This window comes from Pithys albifrons, chromosome 2 (assembly GCF_047495875.1).
Source record: "Pithys albifrons albifrons isolate INPA30051 chromosome 2, PitAlb_v1, whole genome shotgun sequence".
In the NCBI taxonomy this organism is placed as follows: domain Eukaryota; kingdom Metazoa; phylum Chordata; class Aves; order Passeriformes; family Thamnophilidae; genus Pithys; species Pithys albifrons.
This window is the reverse complement of record NC_092459.1, coordinates 49,181,387-49,202,095: the sequence shown is the minus strand read 5'-3', so window position 1 is coordinate 49,202,095 and position 20,709 is coordinate 49,181,387. Positions and strand designations below refer to the sequence as shown.

General features: G+C 33.9%; 1 protein-coding gene across 1 annotated transcript in view; it reads left to right on the top strand.

The window, feature by feature from the left end:
• ROS1 (ROS proto-oncogene 1, receptor tyrosine kinase) overlaps positions 1-20,709 on the top strand; it is a 126,825-nt gene that overhangs the window by 22,077 nt on the left and 84,039 nt on the right. Inside the window, 13 exon segments of the mRNA XM_071547884.1 lie at positions 2,569-2,669; positions 4,291-4,505; positions 4,831-4,988; positions 5,591-5,753; positions 6,608-6,873; positions 7,726-7,789; positions 8,418-8,620; positions 9,134-9,262; positions 9,264-9,344; positions 9,853-10,141; positions 11,118-11,294; positions 14,184-14,401; positions 15,031-15,172. Of these exon segments, the coding sequence (XP_071403985.1) occupies positions 2,569-2,669; positions 4,291-4,505; positions 4,831-4,988; positions 5,591-5,753; positions 6,608-6,873; positions 7,726-7,789; positions 8,418-8,620; positions 9,134-9,262; positions 9,264-9,344; positions 9,853-10,141; positions 11,118-11,294; positions 14,184-14,401; positions 15,031-15,172 (2,206 nt within the window).

The window sequence follows — 20,709 nt, the reverse complement described above, 5'->3', positions numbered from 1 at the left end:
TTGCCTCATGCTAACCTCAAATTTCTTGTTCCTCTTTTCAAGAACCTTGGCAGCAATAACACTGCTTGTCTGCTCCTGTCATTTTTTTTCTGCACCTTTCTCTGTGTCAGTGATATCAGCCTTCAACCATCCACTTATTCACACCTCCTACAAACACGCATCTCCTCTCCTGCTTCTCTGCTGCCCTAATCTATGCACTGACTTCCTGAACTCAACCTCCTGCTGTGATGCATACAGGAAAAAGGCCAACTAAAAGTGCCTAGATTGAAAAGTGACCAGTTATAGTTGACAAGTGTTTGTTCATTAAAATAAACCCATCAGAAAAAAAAAGGCAGCACATCATGTTTTAATGGTGGAATTATTGAGCTGATCATTATTGTCTCAATGTAAAGATGCAAATATATGTTTCCAAAAATACTAGTGTGTATCTTTCTTGCACAATGGAGTTCTTTATCCTGGGAAGAACACATCTTACCTCACTATTAAAACACAGATGTAACAGTAATTGCTGTTATTCAACAGTTAAAACATGTTCTCCACATAACTGGTTCTTACTGGTATTTACCATCTACTTTTCTAATAAAGGGTTCCTGTTCAGCTGGTCAATACAGGCTCTTCAACAGCTGTACCTCCTTTTAGCTTGAGTGCTAGGAATAGGAATGGAAGAGATGACTATGAAAATAATAGGTTTCCAACATGAAGACAGAGCTTTGAAAGTCTAATTTCTTTGGCAGGAACTAGATCCTTTTATGACAATTACTTTATTTTTCAATCAGTCATTTAGCCTAGCTAGTGTGTATTGGCATAGCTTGATTGATTTTAGCAGAGCTATTCTCGCTTATACCAATTTAGGACCTGGCATAGAATTTCCAGAGCACTTACTAAGTCATTTATACTGTACAATGGTTAGGGCAAAAGTCATTTATAGTGGAGCAGGAAAGCATGCTATATGGAAATGTGCCATGGCCCTCTAGGTGTTGTCTCTTAATATTTCTAATCAAAGGGTATTTCAAATAGCTAAATTTATAATGCATCTTATGATGTTGAATCACATTGCATCATCACAACTGTGTAATGTGTCCAGAGATAAATGAATCACTAATGAATTGGAAAAAGTTTTTCTGTGTTTGAAGCATAACAGAAGGACGATGTTAAATTACTGCCTAAGTTCTTATGATGAACAGCACAAGTATTTATTTGCCTCTTATTAATGGTGATACCAGGGATTAGGAGAAAGAAAATGGAACAGTTGCAGAAAAAAATTGGGGCAAGGACAAATAGCCCAAATGTTTCAAAAAGCAAGACAAATTCAGGAGAATGTCATTTGGTGTTGAGCACAGGAGGGAGAATAGGTAAACAGGATAAAATATAACGTGGTCGACTAAATATACACTGAGGCACATACATGCTGTGAGATATTTTTAACAGGACAACCTACAGGAGCAATCATTCAAACCTGATTTCCTGACATACAATGTCAACAGAAATATGTCAAGAATGTAATTACATAAGGAGCAACAGACAACTAAGTGATACAGCATTTGCTTTCCTGTCATCGTCTTCTGCAGTGTATTAATGAAGAGTCAGGGGGGAAAAAAGGCTGTTCCACTTACATCCATGAAGGAAATTTAAGTTTATAAAAGAAGAGCTACAACTAGTGTTTGGATGAAAAGTTTGAGAGCTGCTGGAAAACATGTTCAGAGAGGCCCCTAACAATTTGTAAGCTGTGCTAATGATATAACATAGACTACACTTGGTAACATTTAGCAGACTAACTTGTGGAAGCAAATGCTTTTTTATTTGCAGAACAGATTTTTAGATGTCTGATTTCTATTACTGTTGCATATGGTATTGAATCTGTTGTTTACTGCAAAAGCAAGAAAGTTCTATTTTAAATATTAGATCCTATTAAAAATAAACAAAAAATCTTGCACCTCACTTAAATGAAGATAAAACATTGAAGAAATTAACAGGAAGATTGTTTAATTTCCTGCACAATCCCTATTTTTTAATAATTATTTAATAAAATGTAAATATTTTAATTTCCTGCTTAATCATATACATCAATTACAATTTTGCATCTATTTGCCATAAGTATTGCAAAATATTATATATTCTATATATAAAATCAAAGCCAGAAAATAATGACAAAATATCCATAATATTTCTCTTAAAAGGTGATTCTGACTTTCAGACTGGATATCAACCACCTGTTTCAGACAAAGATTGTTAAAATACTGGAGATATTCTAGAGATTTTGATAGGTAATCATTTGATACATTATTGCCATCCTATGTGAAGTACTCAGATAGTCTCGGGATGAACACTGGCAGGTGTTAATGAAAAGGGTATCTAGAAAATAATCAGCTGCTGTGAATTAGTGTCCAACAAGGACCTGATAATTTTCTAGAGCTACCTCTTTTTGTGTTAAACATTCATGATATTAAGGTTGTTTTTGCCAATAAAGACCCAAGCATGATGTTGTCTAGACAACAGTTATGCCTAAGGGTTTTTATCTCAGAAGTGAAGATGTGTTCAAATTGCCATTTGGACTGGTTTTTTTCTTAGATGGTTGGTTTAACTTTGGATCTCACTTATGGTTTTCTTTACTGGCTTGTTCAAGATAGTCTATGTTTAAACCTATACAGAGCTTCTCTCTGCAAAGAAGGGTAAGTAAATGTATAGCAGAGTTATATTTTCTAGTTTTTGTGATACTCTTTGAGAAAAAAAATATTGTCAAATGCTGGACACACTATTTACTATTTTAATAATAAACAAAAAGAAGAGCTAATCATCACAGCTAGCTGATGGCAAACTACATTTTGAGGTAGTTGATAACACAGTTTTAGGGTGAGAGAAACAGTGTTGTAGCTCAACTGAGTTGAGATCATGCTCATCAATGTTTAGGTTTAGCTTTAGGAATTAATCACCATTTATTGTCTATTTTATCCTGGCATTTACAGCATCTGACAGTTTCCCAGTGCCTAGAGCTCTGTAACTTGTTCATCCTGCATGACGCTTAGGACTCAAACTGACACTACTTTCTCATCTGAGCAATCAGTACTCAGCAGGCTTTCCTCTTGATCATCCTGAACATGAAATGGCTGCATTATTCTTGAAAGGCAAATTGTAAAAAGACAAAACAACAAAACCATGTTTATGGGTTAGCTTGAATACATAGTAAGACCTTGAGGAAACTGGTAATTTGTTCTCTAAGTGCCAAGTGTATGATGAGTGGTGGTTTTTGAAACTGTGCGTTTGCTCCTTTCTGCAAGAAGAATGCCACTATTTATTTTTTCAAGCATCAGATTAAACTTCATAAATTTATCTGAACAGCTTCTGTATTTACGTGTGTTCATAATGTTGCAGGAAGACTTTGTGTGGAATCAGCTGAATTTTCTAACTGATTTAAGGCTTGCTATGATTAATAGTAAACACTTAGAGAATTAAAATTTGTTGGTTAGTTTTAGCTGGAACATGTAGCCCCATTGAGAACCAACAGGCAGCCTTAAATCATTGTCCCTGGTATGCCACAGTATGGAGATTAGAAGTAATCCACCCTAATGGAGCTGATGGTGTGTCAAAGCTTTTCCAAATTTGTTTTGGATAGCATGAGTCTAAGCTTAAAGACATTTCTGAGATGGCAAAATGATACCTCTTACAACATATTTAATCTCTTACCCAGAAGATAAACTGGGACCTAAAAAGGCCTATAAGTTTTGACATACAATGTACAAGGCAGATTAAATCATAAGTGATCCCAGTGGATGAAAATGCTAATGAAGTTTAATAAATAAAAGAAGAAAACTAGCAGGGTCAAATTCGTCTGGGTCCCTGCCCTAACAGAGTAGAACAAATCTCATTCTGTGAAGCAGACTGAACCATTTCAGTGGAATTGCTGAGAGAAGATGGGCTGATTTTTCAAAATACTTATTTTTCTTCATCCATCAGAGTATTGAACAATTTTATAGTTGTTTTCCATGAAATCAAGGGAATGAAGTGGGCTTTTTGCTTGTTTGGGTTTTTGTTGTTTTGTTTGGTTTGTTTGTTTGGTTTGGTTGTTTTTTGTTGTTTTATTTTGTTTTTGGGTTTTTTGCCGGTGTTTTTGCAATGTTTCATATTCTGAGAATTGTAAAAAGCTTAAAGAAAATTTTTGATTTTTTTTCTGTCTCCTACATGAGTATTGAGAATATGAGTTATGAAAAACTTATCAATGTGTCAAGCATTGCATAAATTTGTTCTTTCTTTTTGTGTGCTTCCTGTTCACTAATAGCATACATGTTTTCACAGTTGTGGTAATGCCACCATCACAGAATTTGCAGCATGGAGTACTTCAGAGATATCTCAGGGTGCACTGGAATACTACAGTGGTTGTCTGTTCTGGATTAATAGGCTTCAGTTCATTACAACCCAGGAAGTCAATCAGAGCCTTAGTATTCCCTTCTCACAACCAGCACAGTTTACAGCCTTTACCCTTGTTCACACATCACTTAAACCTTTGCCAGGTACATAATTTGTTTCGTCTAAACTCCTCAATAAAGGTATTCATTGTCAGCCTGTAATTCTTCATTCTTGAAATTCATTGGTCATTTGACAAAACATAAGGACAAGGGTAACTTATTAATATATCAGGGTATACCAGGATAATGTGCCACTATAAAAGTTGAGTATGGATAAAAAGAATGCATGGTGTTGTTATTAATTTTTTCTATTTAATGTCAGGTTATAGGATTTTCCATAGTAGTTCAATGTTTTAATTCAGGTTGGAAAAGTCTACCTATCCCTCACATTCTTTAGATTATTATTATTTCTTGTTTTGTTTATGGTCAGGAAATTTTTCTTTTACACCAAAAGTGATTCCAAATGCAGTGCCAGAGTCTTCCTTCAGGATTAAAGGAAATTTTTCAAGTTTTCACATCACTTGGAGTCCCTCCACAGAGGTGGAATGGGGAGATGTCTTTTACTGCGTGGGATCAAAAGCTCTACAAGTGAGGTTATTCATGCCATCCCTCCCTGTTACCTACATGTATTACTGCATCTACTTGCTGATATATCTATTTTTAACAGAAATACGGTTTATTTCTTCTCCAACATCTACAAATTGGTAAAGAACCAAACTACATTGTAAATAGAATGCAAGTTGTCCAGTTTCTCCATCACTGAAGCCATCACAGGAGGAACACGGACTTAGCAGTAGCTCTGGGCTAGCAGCTGGAGTGTGAAGAGCCAGGCAAGGAGTTCACAGTGCTCAAAGATGTGTGAGAAAGGCTTTCACAGTAATTGAGACAGAAGTGTCCTCTGAGCTGACAGTGGGACAGCCTTTGCCTGAAAGTGAAATCTAGCCTTCACCCACAGTTAAATTTAGTGCATTTGGCAAGTTTTTCTTTAAATTCAAAGGGCAGATTGCTAGCACGTCGCTGTACATCACTACAGTGCCACAGGAAATGGTGAAACATTGATCATTCACAGGAAGAGAGGCTCTGTTTTGATTTAGTTGACCAGCTTGGTGAGGAAATTTTGGAAAACTGAAGGCCTTTTTGAGTTGGGTAAAAATCTTGCTTTATTTTGTTGTGTTTTGTTTCATTCACAGACTCTGGAGAGTGAACAGTGCCTCCATCCGCATAACCTGACAGTGCCATCCTACCGAGTTGATTGGCTGGAACCATTTGCACTCTTTGATTTTACTGTCATTCCATACACATACTGGGGCAAGGCACCCATGACATCTGTATCTCTTCAAGCCCCTGAAGGAGGTGCTAAAATTTTAAATCCCATTCCTCATTTGTAGTGGGTATTGGGACCAGGTTTATGTCAGCAAGTGAAGCCCTGGAGAAGGATGAGCAGCTTTCAGACCCAGTCAGCTTTGTGAGGACCCAGGTGGAGTTGCGAGGACACGTTTCTGAGTATCTTTGGCAATTATCTATTACACTCATAAATGCACACAATTGCAGTAATAGAATTCAGAATAGAAAACTCATGACAACATACCCACCATGTGGTTAAGAGCATGAACAAGAAAGAGAAACTGAGATCTAGTACAATCAATATCAAAGGTGGCATGCAATATCTTAACTACTTATTAGATTTTTAGTAAATGTTATGCATTTTTTACTTTTGATTCAGTTTTTATTTTTGCTCTTATGCAAGTCAAAGTTCAGTTAGCTGAAATATAGTATTGAGTGACGGGAGCACTGAGAAAGTTTATGAGATGCAGTAGATTTTGAAGTGGATAGGAGAGGAGAGAGAGTATGCTTTGTCTTGTGAAAATGCTTGCAGCTCCATAGTTACCTACAGGACTTGGGTAAATAGATGTGTTCTAATCTCAGTGCAAGAGTGCATTTTTTTCTATTTATACAGCTCTTTTTTTTGCTAGGGAAGTTAAAATCAGATACCTACACACCAATGAAAAGAACAAAGGAACTGTCATGAAGTTTTAGACAATCTTCTGTAGTCTACATCTCAAGCTCTGTCCCAAAACTGACAGTTAATTAGGAAGCAAATTTTCTGCTTTAATAGAGTATTTTTTTATGTGGGGTTACATTTTATTTGGGGTTTTGGTTATTTGTTTTTGTTTGGGGTTTTGTTTTGTTTTTGTCTTTTTATACAGTTCCTTCAGCTCCTACAAACCCGAGAATATATGTGTTACAAAATAACCTACATGAAAGTGATGAGAAAGTCCTTGTGGAGTTCAGGTGGGACTGGCCTGAAAGGGACAATGGAGTATTAACACAATTCAGGGTTCACTATCAAAAATTATTGAATCAGAGTGGCACTGCTGACACTTTCACGGCATGGAAGTCAAGCAGTGTTAAACCCACCCTGATGCGTTTTTCTGTCAAGGATGTGCTTCCCAGCCTCACAGTAAGGTTTCAGGTATGAAAAATGACTAAGTTTATCTCATGCTAGATGGTAGATGCTATCAGTGCTGTCTGATGTGTTTGCCTGGGAGATGTTGGGTTTGGGGCAAGAGTTGTGGTTTCTGCATGTAGAACTGCTGATTCACTGACTCACCTATGGATCCCTGGCTTAAGATTTCTGCGTATCATATAGTTCACTAAATGCTGAAGTATTATACCGATTTGTTGAAGCCCAAAAGAAACATTTCTAGAGAGCTCCCAAAGCCACTGCTAAAAACTGCAAGTTAAACCTGATGTGGTGGAGGTTTACAGGCCATTTAAACAGTCACAGACTGAGAGAAGTTTCACTGCTGGAGAAATGAATGCAAGGACTCACATGGCTTCCATAAAAACAGAATTCCATTTTAAAACTTGTTGAGAAGTCATATTCTCATTCTGAAAAAAAGTTTTGGAACACACAAAATGTGTGCGTGAAAGACGAGTTAAAAGCATGAGACCGTGTAATAGATCAGGTATTGATGGGGAGAACACCGTATTGGTAGAAATGTCAGCCAGCAGTAGGAATTGCTCAAGGCTGGGGATGGAGACAAGACTGTCTGGAGTTCTTTGAGTTCTAATTGTTAGATGCAGCATGGATCATCACTCTCTGGTGCACTGCATAAAATTCTCTTCATAGCCACAGTCCAAACCTGAATGTAGCCTTTGAACTGACCAGCACAGCCTTATGTCAAACAGAAGCACACACACATGTTTCTAGCTGAGCAGACAGGGAATCTACTGGGTTTGACATTAGCTATGACTCTACAGCCTCTCAAACACAATCATTTCTTCTCTGACTTAACATAAGTATCAATCTCCCATCCCACAGGTACAAGCCTTCACCTCTGTAGGTCCAGGACGTTTGTCTGAAATAGCAGAGAGGAATTTATCAGGTAGGGATGATTTAGTTGCCATCTCATGGTTTGTGTGCAATAGTTGGTAAAATCGGCAGCACAAGACTTTGCCAATCTGATAAATAGCTTCCAACACTTTATGTGACATTTGTTTCACCTCACAGCAGACACCACAGAGAAAACAGTTACAGACTCTGACATGAAATGATAAACACATCACTTATCATTAGTCTAAATTTCAGGATTTCCAAGCCTATGCTAAATTAACTTTTCTAGGTAACTCCAGGTTAGTATGGCATGCAGGTTCTGATCTGTAATCTACATTCTGCTAGAGATCATAAAATATTTCTAATTAGACTGTGAATGGTAACTAGGGGAGTTAGAGATCTATTACAGATCATAGGCTATTTGTAGTTCAGCTGTTAAAGTTAATTAAATGAGCAAATCTGTCTGACCGTGCTTAAATTTGTTAGGTAAGCATCCACAATGCCATTGAAAATATCTTAGGAATATGATTGTGATGACAAGACGGCATCTCATTATTTCATTTACTTACTGAGTGCAGGGCCATCATTTATTTATATCTGTTACTTGCTTTCCTTTATGAATTACTATGATTACCTAGAATGTTTCTTGTAAATTTCTTTCTGTGCCCTTTTCCTTCTAGATCTTTTCCCTGCACCAACTCTCGTAACTATTACTGCCAACAAGTTGTTTTTTATGGACATAGACAGTAATTATACCATGTGGGAACTTTCAACAAAGACAAATGGTAAGGACATCTGTTATACTGCTAATGATGACAAAGCATACTATATCATAGAAGATTCTCTTTTTATTCTGATTATACAGAATGCTTCAAAGTTTCAGGTAGTCCTATTTTCATTCCCTTACTTGAGAGAATCTAGAAAAGTGTATGGCCTTAATTGTCATTATTTTGTGGCCAACTATGTTTTTGAAAAAGTCAAAATGACTGGAGTATACCACTGGTAAAGTTGTCCTATTAATTATAAGTGGCTTTATTGATGTGTGCTCTATTGATTAGATATTCCATCAGATATTTAATTTGAAATTCACACTATTAAATACAAGAAATTTATTTTTTTATCAAATTTAACTGAATTTCATTTAATTCTAATTTCAAGAATACGGAAGCGATATGGAAGCAACAATTTATATTTGTGAAACAGTAGTTTTGAATTGTATAAAAATTGTATAAAAACATTGCAATCTTCAATTCATGGCACCTCTTTATATTTTGACTTCTACTTCCCAAGCAGACATATTTTTTCAGAAACAGATCCAATTTCATAGTATTCTAGCATCATGTTGGATAATTCTGCTCTCAAGCAGTTTTAGTAACGTTTTCATTTTTTTCTTAAGCTTTTCAAAGATGCCTGCCTTCACAATGTCACAGCCATAACAGTTGACTGGATTGCAAGACACCTCTTTCTTGCCTTGAAAACACCATGGAATGAAACTCAAATATTTGTTATTGATCTTGAACTCAAGAAAAAAATCTCTAAAAGCTTTGAACATGCAGTTAGGCAAAAGTAATTCAACTGTATCATCTCTGTTGTCATATCCTTTCTTAAGATAAGGCATATATTACTAATAACTTTTTAAAAGCATATTTTAAACATGATTTTCATTAAATCTTCAACTGTTAAGGACCAGAAAGGACTTTTTATAGTACATAGGTCTTTGGCACTATGTAAATCTCAGAAATTTTGGGATGTAGTTCTACTTTTATGCTACTAGTTGAGCTTGGTGATACCAAATTTCAAAAGATGCCTGTGTTTAAGTAAAGGTTTCAAATCATACTTAAATACTGATAGTTTTTTCTGTTTAAGTACTGCAAATGAAAGTCAACATCAGATAACAATTTTTTACAGTAACTATTTTATCCAAAATAGTCAGTTATTGTGACCTTCCATACAAAAATAGCCTTTAAGCACTTGCAATCACTTTGCAAATACAGTGTTATAGTTACCTTGCTTTAATTGCTTGGAAGATTTTTGACTAATTACTCACAAGGCTGCATTTGGGGCAGATTTCTCAGATTCAAGTTTTTGTACTGTAAGAAATGCATTTTATTTGATAGCCGCTTATACTGGATGGAAGAGCTTACTTATGGCAGCCGAATGTTCTACTATGATATTCTGAATAACACCGTGCACCACATTTTGGGATACGTATCAGCAGAAGAACAGATGAGGAACTACTGCACCTGTAATGTGGCAGAAGCAGAGCTAGGAAGACCTATGAGTATAGATGTGTCTGACTCCAAGAATTCTCAGCTTCTTTTTATCAGGGGAAGAGATGAAATATGGATCTCAGATGTGGATGGTTGCCACTGCTGGAGAATTACAAAAATACCAGGTTTTCAATGTCTGAGTGCTCTGTTTCTAGGTAGTTTGTGATTTTTGCTGTCTCTTACATCAAACAATATTCCTTTGTGAAAATAGCATTCATGGAGCACATTATTTATAGAACTCATTCATCTATAGTCAATATGGACAAAATGTTTGTGTTCTGTGGTTCTGGTTGTGTACTCTGTTGATACAAACTGGGAGAATGAGCAGTGTGAGGATATTTACTGATTCAAGTATGTATTCTAGTAAAATGTAAATTAAAGGAGATGCTACAGCACAAATGCTACTTGTCAATAGACTTCATTTAGAGTATAAACACATTATTTTCTAGGGTTTCATATTAGCTACATCTATTACAGTTTATCTCAGTGAAAAAATACAATTACATATTAAGTTATGTCTGAAAATGTCATTGCAGACTTCAATATGTAGGGAGGGTATTTCAGGGAGGTCAGGTCTTGAATGACAACTTACCTATATTTCAGTTATTGTATTAATAACATTTAATCTTGGCTGATTGGTTTTCAGCTCAGTTCTGGAGGAGAGCTGGTAAAGTTGTTCTATTAGCAGAGGAGCTGTCTTAATTGTTCCTGGGAGATTGCAGATCATGATGGTTTTTATCTTGGAAAACAGATGAAAGTTTCTATAGACAACACTCACTTTCATGTTTTATTTCTTGTGTTTGGTAATAGAATTGCATTTCTTATGGATAATAAAACCCCTTCAAATCTACACTTGTAAACTGAAATAGCAATGTTTCAGCTTCATGACACCTACTGGAAAATATCAGAAATCTCTTTTCAGGGGAAGGTCTTTGAAGATATGGTATGGCCAAGATACTCACCCATATTTACTCACTGCAAATACAAACACCTACATTGTTTGCTCAGGGTTGGACTCAGTGATCCTTGTGAGTCCTTTCCCACTCAGTGCATTCTGTGATTCTGTGATTCTGCGATTCTAAAACTTAACTATGCAATGTTTTCCTACAGGTAAGAAAATCAACAGCTTGACTGCAGATAAGAAATTTATATACTGGAGCATGGAAACAAAGGAATACACGGAAATTTGGCTAGCAAATAACGAAAGAACAAGACACTTTCTTCACAAGAGAGAAAATCATGTGCTGAAAATCTTAGCTTACAGCTCAGCGGCACAATTGTATCCAGGTAGAGGGGATTTGGGTTGTTTGCAAATGTAACCAATTTCTTTCAGAGCATGTATTTAAGTTGGACTCAGGTACCCCCTAGAGGGAAACAATTTGAACATTTTTAAAAGGATGAATGTAAAGATTGGCCTTGTGTTGGATCATATAGGTCACAATGATGTATATTGCCCATGCTTCTTGATGCCAAACCATCCCTATTTTCAAAGCTATGCCAAACCTGGAGATTTAGAAAAGGTGCTGTACATTAAAGCATAGAAAAAGAGCAAATGTGTTCCACAGAGTGTTGTAGTGTTGCCTGAAAAGTCTATGAAAAAAACTCCAAGCCAATATTGTAGGAGATAAGTAGGTAGTGGCTTTAATGAGCTATGCTCATCCAGGAATACATCGACGCACACGTGAGCAAACTCTAATTTCCATGGCTTTTATAATACAGTTTATCCAATCATTGTTTTACACATCTCCCAGTTAACCCTTGTCCCATCTCAGTCCCACCCCCTTAGGATCTGATTCAGGGGTTCGTAGGACCCCTTCTTCATCACTTTCCTCTTCCTCGGACTTCTGGAGTTCTTCCAATGTTCTGACTTCTGGGTCACTGTGCCCCATGTTTATGTCTCCTGTGGGAAGCCTTTTGATATTCCTCAGCCTTCTGCCTTGAAAAGAGTCTAAACAGCTAAAAGAATTTGAGCTATTGATATGGGATAGGGGTTACAATAGACAAACATTGAACTTAAACTGTTAGAAATATTAACACACTAAATTTGCCTTTGCTACAGCTACTGTATTCCTAAAATCTATAAAATGTGAAAATCGAAAATCAAAATCCCTTCCTGCATCAGTAGTAAGAGTCTGATAATGATCCCTGTTGTGACACAGGTTTTGTTCACAAGTATATAAAACTGAAATAAAAAGGTATCTGCCCTTCCAAAGACAAAGAGATAAGAACCCTCTTTATTAAAATTATTTATAAAGAAGTATCCAAGAGACAATTACAGGTTTTATTATAGTAGACCCAGGCTTCACTTAGAACTCCTAATGTTTTAAACCAGTAATTGTAGAATGATAATGAAAGAAATAAAAATTTAGTTTCAAAAAAAAATTAGGATTCATGCTACCTATAGGCATTATCTTTGGAAATGCAGAGGGTTAGAACAGCTACTACCATGATGAATATATTCAAAATAATTCTTTAACTTCAGTTTTGTATAAAACCCTGACAAATACACAGAGGAATATTTTAACAAGATGGATTTCTTTGGAATAAAACAATTTCACATTCTTTTGGGTAGCCAGGAGAGTTACTCCTGCCTACAGCTGCTCTGACCAATGCCCAGGCTATTCTTACCAGCAGTTTGGGCATGTTTGTTCCCATGAGACCTGTGTGGATTTGGCATCGGTGCATGAGCCTGATTTGACCCTGATACAGAATGTGCCATTCCCTATCCCCAGGGGATAGGGATTTCCACAAGATCCCCAGGCTTAGCTTGTTTAGAAAGGGAAGAACCTAATTTCAGTCCCAATGGATTATTTCTACCTGGACATTCCTGCAGAGCTCTTGTTATTTGCACTAACTGATGCAAATATATTTGGAGGAAAATGCAACCTTGGCATTTGGGAAGAAGGGCAATAAAGAGAAGTATTCACAAAAGTTTAAAATAAAAGTAAGTGAACATACTAAAATAAGAAAAAGTTTGTTCCCAGTACTGAAAGCAAATGGTGTCCATGTGGAAAAGTGATGTTTGTAAGACCATCTGGGTTGACTGACATGCTCTTTATTGCTTTAGTGATGTGAGCAAGGAATACTGCTAGTTTCCTTTCATTCTAACCTATTTAATTGCCATCCAGAGATGTAATGTCAGTTGACAAATCAGAAGTACTCAGTGAAAATTATTGTCCTGTCACAGATTCTCTGAGAGAATGATTTCTCTTCAGGGTTAGAAGGAAGGGAACTGAATATGTAGTGAAGGATTTTCTTGTCAGGGTAAACACATTTCTATGGAACTGCCTGACAGAAACTTTGATACTGAAAATTACTCAATTCTTTACTCCATGTGGGACTTTTCCCATGGGAGTTTTACTACTCTAGGTAACTATAAAATTGACATAGATTTACTTTACATTTATTTCTGTTGAACAGATTTTTTAGTCACTTTCCATTCTTTGCATGAACCTGACTTTGGTAGGAATGTCAAGGTTTCTCATTTAGGGAAAAAAAGATCTTGACTGTGAGGTTAGTTGTTCTGCCCTAGGGGCAAGCATTGGTCCTTGTACCTTCTTCCCTATCCATATGCCTTAATATTATCCTTCTTTGTGGGAAGTCCATTTAATTTATCTTTATTTTGTTTTTAAAAGTACATCAAGTGATGAGGAATTTTCTTTTGTTACTTTTTGTTAATTTTCAGAGTGTAGTTTCTCCCTGCAGACTCCTTTTCTAATTCTAAAATTTGTCTCTTCTTCCTTATTGTTACTTTACAAGTGGAAAGCTGTTTGGAAGGAAAAGGATATAACATATTTAATTTATAGAGAAAGGTACTCTATTCTGCATATCTGTCTTTCCTGTGACAAGCAAGTTTGGGCTCATCAGTGTGTATTGCCCTTGATAACACAGCAGCTACAATTTACATTTCCATTCTCTACTTAAAAAAGAACATAAATTCTTTATTAAAGATGTATCTTATCAAACATAAATGAGACTTGTTTTGATGACTATTATTTTTGTGACCATGCAAGTCATCAAATAAAGTACATTCAAGTGGGATTTTCCTCTGATTTGGTTTGTAAAAGTGCCAAGAATACTTGGTGGTTATGCTTTCTCATAAGAATGGTGGTAAAATCCCATGTAAGTTTGGATAGATCCAGCTGCAAATAACTTTTAAAAAAATTTCTTTCCTAGATAAAAGATGCCTGATTTTATTGCCAGACACTAAGAAACCTTCTATCCTTGCTACCACTAACACCAGTTTTACATTAAGATTCCCATCTGTCACACCTCAACAGCTATGGCCTGGCATAGTGCAGCCTACGCCGACATACCTGGTCTTTGTCCAGCAAATGACTAACAACTGCATGAACTCAAGATACTGTTTGTCTGCTCTACAGTAAAAAGCATTGGTATGGCTATTTTAGAACAGAAATGCATGTGATACTGCATATAAACAGGGAATGTGATATCACTTGTAGTAATTTTATAAACCATTCTGTAACTTTCTATCAGTGGGTTGTTTCATTTCTATGTCCCAACAATAATTCCCCTTTCTGTCTGGTATTTAGTAAGTGGTAGATTTCTTAGCTTTCCTTTGTGCAAGTACTCCTCTACTTTTCAGCATGCCTTTGCTAAAATCCTGTTGAAAAGAGTCTTCAGTTTCTATTTGTAAAACGAGTAGTTGTGTTTGATATTAATCTGTTGAAATAACTCTTGAGACTGTACAGCAACCAAATAGCTTCCCTTTATGTGCTTTATGGTTCATAATTTTTTTCTTACCTTTTTTTTTTAACTTTGCTTTTTTTCTGTGTATGTACCAGGCACTGAACAGTGATATTACACTTTGGCTTGTTTTCTTTTCTGCAGTGGCCTATTACCCAAACTATGATTTTAACATTTTTTTTTAAACTGAAGTGTATTACAATACAAAAGAACTACTGTGTTATTTTTTAATATGCATTTCACTGACAGATGATTGGGTTGACATATGATTATCTTTTCTAAGACTGCATGTTCATTATCTGATTTCTAATTACAGGAATTTCAAGATCCTATTGCTGTCCTAGGCAACCTACAGCCATTTTCAAGTTATCCCATACAAGTAGCAGTGAAAAACTACTATTCAGATGAGGAAGTGCTGCCTATGGGAAAAGACACAGTTGGCACAACTCTGTGTGGAGGTTTGTTTCATATTTTATTCTCACTGAGCAGAATTCTCATCTCAATTAAAAAAAATTATATGTAAGTTTGATTTGTAAATCAGGAAGCAGTAAAATAGTCTGCTTAAAATATAACCTATGGAAGTTTGATTTGTAAATCAGGAAGCAGATAAATAATCTGCTTAAAGTATAACCTGTGTAGATCTTCACAAGGTTTTGGCAACCATTTGATGAATTTGTAAGATTCATAAGACACATACGTATTCTTTCATGCTTTGGCTCATTGGCTTCCTAAGGAAGGATAAACTGTGGTTAGAATTTGGTAAACAGTTGCCTTGGACCACATTTTTTAATAGGCTGTATTTGAATGTAAATGGGGTTATGTATGTTTAAATATATGTGCTATGTATTCATTCAGCATTAAGATTTTTTCCCCTTGACCTGACATCATTCTCATAATAATTGTTGTTTCTTAGGGTAATGCAGATTTGTTTTGTTGTGAATCAAGCTGAAAAGACTTCATTTTTAATTTTGGCCTGAATGACAAGTGCATTTTCATTGGGTTTCAAGTGTTCTGATGCACTTTTTTAGTTATTTCCACTCAAGAAGAAGAAAACATGAACTAGTGCTTTGCATTTGAATGTTCACTGTATCATTTAGGGCAGAGTGGACCGGTCAGAGGTTACTTAGAAATAAATAAACATGTTGGTAAACTTATCTAATTATGGCAGAAGGAAACTAAGAAATCTATTTATGAGTGAAGGCAAGAGGACAAGATATGATTGGTGGTGGATTGACTCTGGATGCCAGACGCCTGCCAAATTCACTCTATCACTCCCCTCCTCAGCTGGTCAGGGGGGAGAGAATGTAATAAAAGGCTCATTGGTTGAAAAGAAAAAGAAAAGAAAAGAAAAGAAAAGAAAAGAGAAAAGAAAAGAAAAGAGAAAAGAAAAGAAAAGAAAAGAGAAAAGAAAAGAAAAGAGAAAAGAAAAGAAAAGAGAAAAGAAAAGAAAAGAGAAAAGAAAAGAGAAAAGAAAAGAAAAGAAAAGAGAAAAGAAAAGAGAAGACAAGAAAAGAGAAAAGAAAAGAGAAAACACGAGAAAAGAAAAGAGAAAAGAAAAGAAAAGAAAAGAAAAGAAAAGAGAAAAGAAAAGAAAAGAAAAGAAAAGAGAAAAGAAAAGAGAAAAGAAAAGAGAAAAGAAAAGAAAAGAGAAAAGAGAAAAGAAAAGAGAAAAGAAAAGACGAGAAAAGAAAAGAGAAAAGAAAAGAGAAAAGAAAAGAGAAAAGAAAAGAGAAAAGAAAAGAGAAAAGAGAAAAGAAGACAAGAAAAGAAAAGAGAAAAGAGAAGAGAAAAGAGAAGAGAAAAGGGAAGAGAAAAGAAAAGAGAAAAGGAAAGAGAAAAGGAAAGAGAAAAGGAAAGAGAAAAGGAAAGAGAAAAGGAAAGAGAAAAGGAAAGAGAAAAGGAAAGACAAGAAAAGGAAAGACAAGAAAAGGAAAGACAAGAAAAGTAAAGACAAGAAAAGAAAAGAAAAGGAAAGAAAAGAAAAGAAAAGAAAAGAGAAAGAAGACAAGAAAAGAAAAGAGAAAAGAAGACAAGAAAAGAAAAGAGAAAAGAAAAGAGAAAAGAGAAAAGAAAAGAGAAAAGAAAAGAAAAGAAAAGAAAAGAAAAGAAAAGAGAAAAGAAAAGAGAAAAGAAAAGAAAAGAAAAGAGAAAAGAAAAGAGAAAAGAAAAGAGAAAAGAAAAGAGAAAAGAAAAGAGAAGAAAAGGGAAAAGAAAAGAAAAGAAAAGAAAAGAGAAAAGAAAAGAAAAGAAAAGAAAAGAAAAGAGAAAAGAAAAGAAAAGAGAAAAGAAAAGACGAGAAAAGAAAAGAGAAAAGAAAAGAAAAGAAAAAAGAAAAGAAAAGAAAAGAGAAAAGAAAAGAAAAGAAAAGAAAAGAGAAAAGAAAAGAAAAGAGAAAAGAAAAGAAAAGAAAAGAGAAAAGAAAAGACGAGAAAAGAAAAGAGAAAAGAAAAGAGAAAAGAAAAGACGAGAAAAGAAAAGAGAAAAAAAAGAGAAAAGAAAAGAAAAAAGAAAAGACGAGAAAAGAAAAGAGAAAAGAAAAGAATAAAGAGAAAAGAAAAGAGAAAAGAAAAGAGAAAAGAAAAGAGAAAAGAAAAGACGAGAAAAGAAAAGAGAAAAGAAAAGATGAGAAAAGAGAAAAGAAAAGAAAAGAAAAGAAAAGTAAAGAAAAGAAAAGAGAAAAGAAAAGAGAAAAGAAAAGACGAGAAAAGAAAAGAGAAAAGAAAAGAGAAAAGAAAAGAGAAAAGAAAAGAGAAAAGAAAAGAAAAGAAAAGAAAAGAAAAGAGAAAAGAAGACAAGAAAAGAGAAAAGAAAAGAGAAAAGAAAAGAAAAAAGAAAAGAGAAGACAAGAAAAGAGAAAAGAAAAGAGAAAACACGAGAAAAGAAAAGAGAAAAGAAAAGAAAAGAAAAGAGAAAAGAAAAGAGAAAAGAAAAGAAAAGAAAAGAAAAGAAAAGAGAAAAGAAAAGAGAAAAGAAAAGAGAAAAGAAAAGAAAAAAGAGAAAAGAACAGAGAAAAGAAAAGACGAGAAAAGAAAAGAGAAAAGAAAAGACGAGAAAAGAAAAGAGAAAAGAAAAGACGAGAAAAAAAAAGAGAAAAGAAAAGAGAAAAGAAAAGAGAAAAGAAAAGAGAAAAGAAAAGACGAGAAAAGAAAAGAAAAAAGAAAAGAGAAAAGGAAAGAGAAAAGAAAAGACGAGAAAAGAAAAGAGAAAAGACGAGAAAAGAAAAGAGAAAAGAAAAGAGAAAAGAAAAGAGAAAAGAAAAGAGAAAAGAAGACAAGAAGAGAAAAGAAAAGAGAAAAGAAATAACGAGAAAAGAAAAGAGAAAAGAAAAGAGAAAAGAAAAGATGAGAAAAGAAAAGAGAAAAAAAAGAGAAAAGAAGACAAGAAAAGAAAAGAAAAGAAAAGAAAAGAAAAGAAAAGAAAAGAAAAGAAAAGAAAAGAAAAGAGAAAAGAAAAGAGAAAAGAAAAGACGAGAAAAGAAAAGACGAGAAAAGAAAAGAGAAAAGAAAAGACGAAAAGAAAAGAGAAAAGAAAAGAGAAAAGAAAAGAGAAAAGAAAAGAGAATAGAAAAGAGAAAAGACGAGAAAAGAAAAGAGAAAAGAAAAGAAAAGAGAAAAGAAAAGAGAAAAGAAAAGACGAGAAAAGAAAAGAGAAAAGAAAAGAGAAAAGAAAAGAGAAAAGAAAAGAAAAGAAAAGAAAAGAAAAGAAAAGAAAAGAAAAGAAAAGAAAAGAAAAGAAAAGAAAAGAAAAGAAAAGAAAAGAAAAGAAAAGAGAAAAGAGAAAAGAAAAGACGAGAAAAGAAAAGACGAGAAAAGAAAAGAGAAAAGAAAAGACGAGAAAAGAAAAGAGAAAGAAAAGAGAAAAGAAAAGAGAAAAGAAAAGACGAGAAAATAAAAGAGAAAAGAGAAAAGAAAAGAGAAAAGAAAAGACGAGAAAAGAAAAGAGAAAAGAAAAGACGAGAAAAGAAAAGAGAAAAGAAAAGAGAAAAGAAAAGAGAAAAGAAAAGAGAAAAGAAAAGACGAGAAAAGAAAAGAAAAAAGAAAAGAGAAAAGAAAAAAGAAAAGAAAAGACGAGAAAAGAAAAGAGAAAAGACGAGAAAAGAAAAGAGAAAAGAAAAGAGAAAAAAAAAGACGAGAAAAGAAAAGAGAAAAGAAAAGAGAAAAGAAAAGAAAAGAAAAGAAAAGAAAAGAAAAGAAAAGAAAAGAAAAGAAAAGAAAAGAGAAAAGAAAAGAGAAAAGAAAAGACGAGAAAAGAAAAGACGAGAAAAGAAAAGACGAGAAAAGAAAAGAGAAAAGAAAAGAGAAAAGAAAAGACGAGAAAAGAAAAGAGAAAAGAAAAGACGAGAAAAGAAGAGACGAGAAAAGAAAAGACGAGAAAAGAAAAGAGAAAAGAAAAGACGAAAAGAAAAGAGAAAAGAGAAGAGAAAAGAAAAGAGAAAAGAAAAGAGAATAGAAAAGACGAGAAAAGAAAAGAGAAAAGACGAGAAAAGAAAAGAGAAAAGAAAAGACGAGAGAAGAAAACAGAAAAGAAAAGAGAAAAGAAAAGAGAAAAGAAAAGAGAAAAGAAAAGAGAAAAGAAAAGAGAAAAGAAAAGAAAAGAGAAAAAAAAAGAGAAAAGAAAAGAGAAAGGAAAAGACGAGAAAAGAAAAGAGAAAAGAAAAGAGAAAAGAAAAGAGAAAAGAAAAGAGAAAAAAAAGACGAGAAAAGAAAAGAGAAAAGAAAAGAGAAAAGAAAAGACGAGAAAAGAAAAGAGAAAAGAAAAGACGAGGAAAGAAAAGAGAAAAGAAAATAGAAAAGAAAAGAAAAGAAAAGAAAAGAAAAGAAAAGAAAAGAAAAGAAAAGAAAAGAAAAGAAAAGAAAAGAAAAGAGAAAAGAGAAAAGAAAAGACGAGAAAAGAAAAGACGAGAAAAGAAAAGAGAAAAGAAAAGAGAAAAGAAAAGAGAAAAGAAAAGACGAGAAAAGAAAAGACGAGAAAAGAAAAGAGAAAAGAAAAGACGAGAAAAGAAAAGAGAAAAGAAAAGAGAAAAGAAAAGAGAAAAGAAAAGAGAAAAGAAAAGAGAAAAGAAAAAAGAAGACAAGAAAAGAAAAGAGAAAAGAAAAGAGAAAAGAAAAGACGAGAAAAGAAAAGAGAAAAGAAAAGACGAGAAAAGAAAAGACGAGAAAAGAAAAGAGAAAAGAAAAGACGAGAAAAGAAAAGAGAAAAGAAAAGAGAAAAGAAAAGACGAGAAAAGAAAAGAGAAAAGAAAAGACGAGAAAAGAAAAGACGAGAAAAGAAAAGAGAAAAGAAAAGACGAGAAAAGAAAAGAGAAAAGAAAAGAGAAAAGAAAAGAGAAAAGAAAAGACGAGAAAAGAAAAGAGAAAAGAAAAGACGAGAAAAGAAAAGAGAAAAGAAAAGAGAAAAGAAAAGACGAGAAAAGACGAGAAAAGAAAAGAGAAAAGAAAAGAGAAAAGAAACGAGAAAAGAAAAGACGAGAAAAGAAAAGAGAAAAGAAAAGAGAAAAGAAAAGACAAGAAAAGAAAAGATAAAAGAAAAGATGAGAAAAGAAAAGAGAAAAGAAAAGAGAAAAGAAAAGACGAGAAAAGTAAAGAGAAAAGAAAAGACGAGAAAAGAAAAGACGAGAAAAGAAAAGAGAAAAGAAAAGAGAAAAGAAGACAAGAAAAGAAAAGAAAAGAAAAGAAAAGAAAAGAAAAGAAAAGAAAAGAAAAGAAAAAAGAGAAAAGAAAAGAGAAAAGAAAAGAGAAAAGAAAAGAGAAAAGAAAAGAGAAAAGGAAAAAGAAGACAAGAAAAGAAAAGAGAAAAGAAAAGACGAGAAAAGAAAAGACAAGAAAAGAAAAGAGAAAAGAAAAGAGAAAAGAAAAGACGAGAAAAGAAAAGAGAAAAGAAAAGACGAGAAAAGAAAAGACGAGAAAAGAAAAGAGAAAAGAAAAGACGAGAAAAGAAAAGACGAGAAAAGAAAAGAGAAAAGAAAAGAGAAAAGAAAAGACGAGAAAAGAGAAAA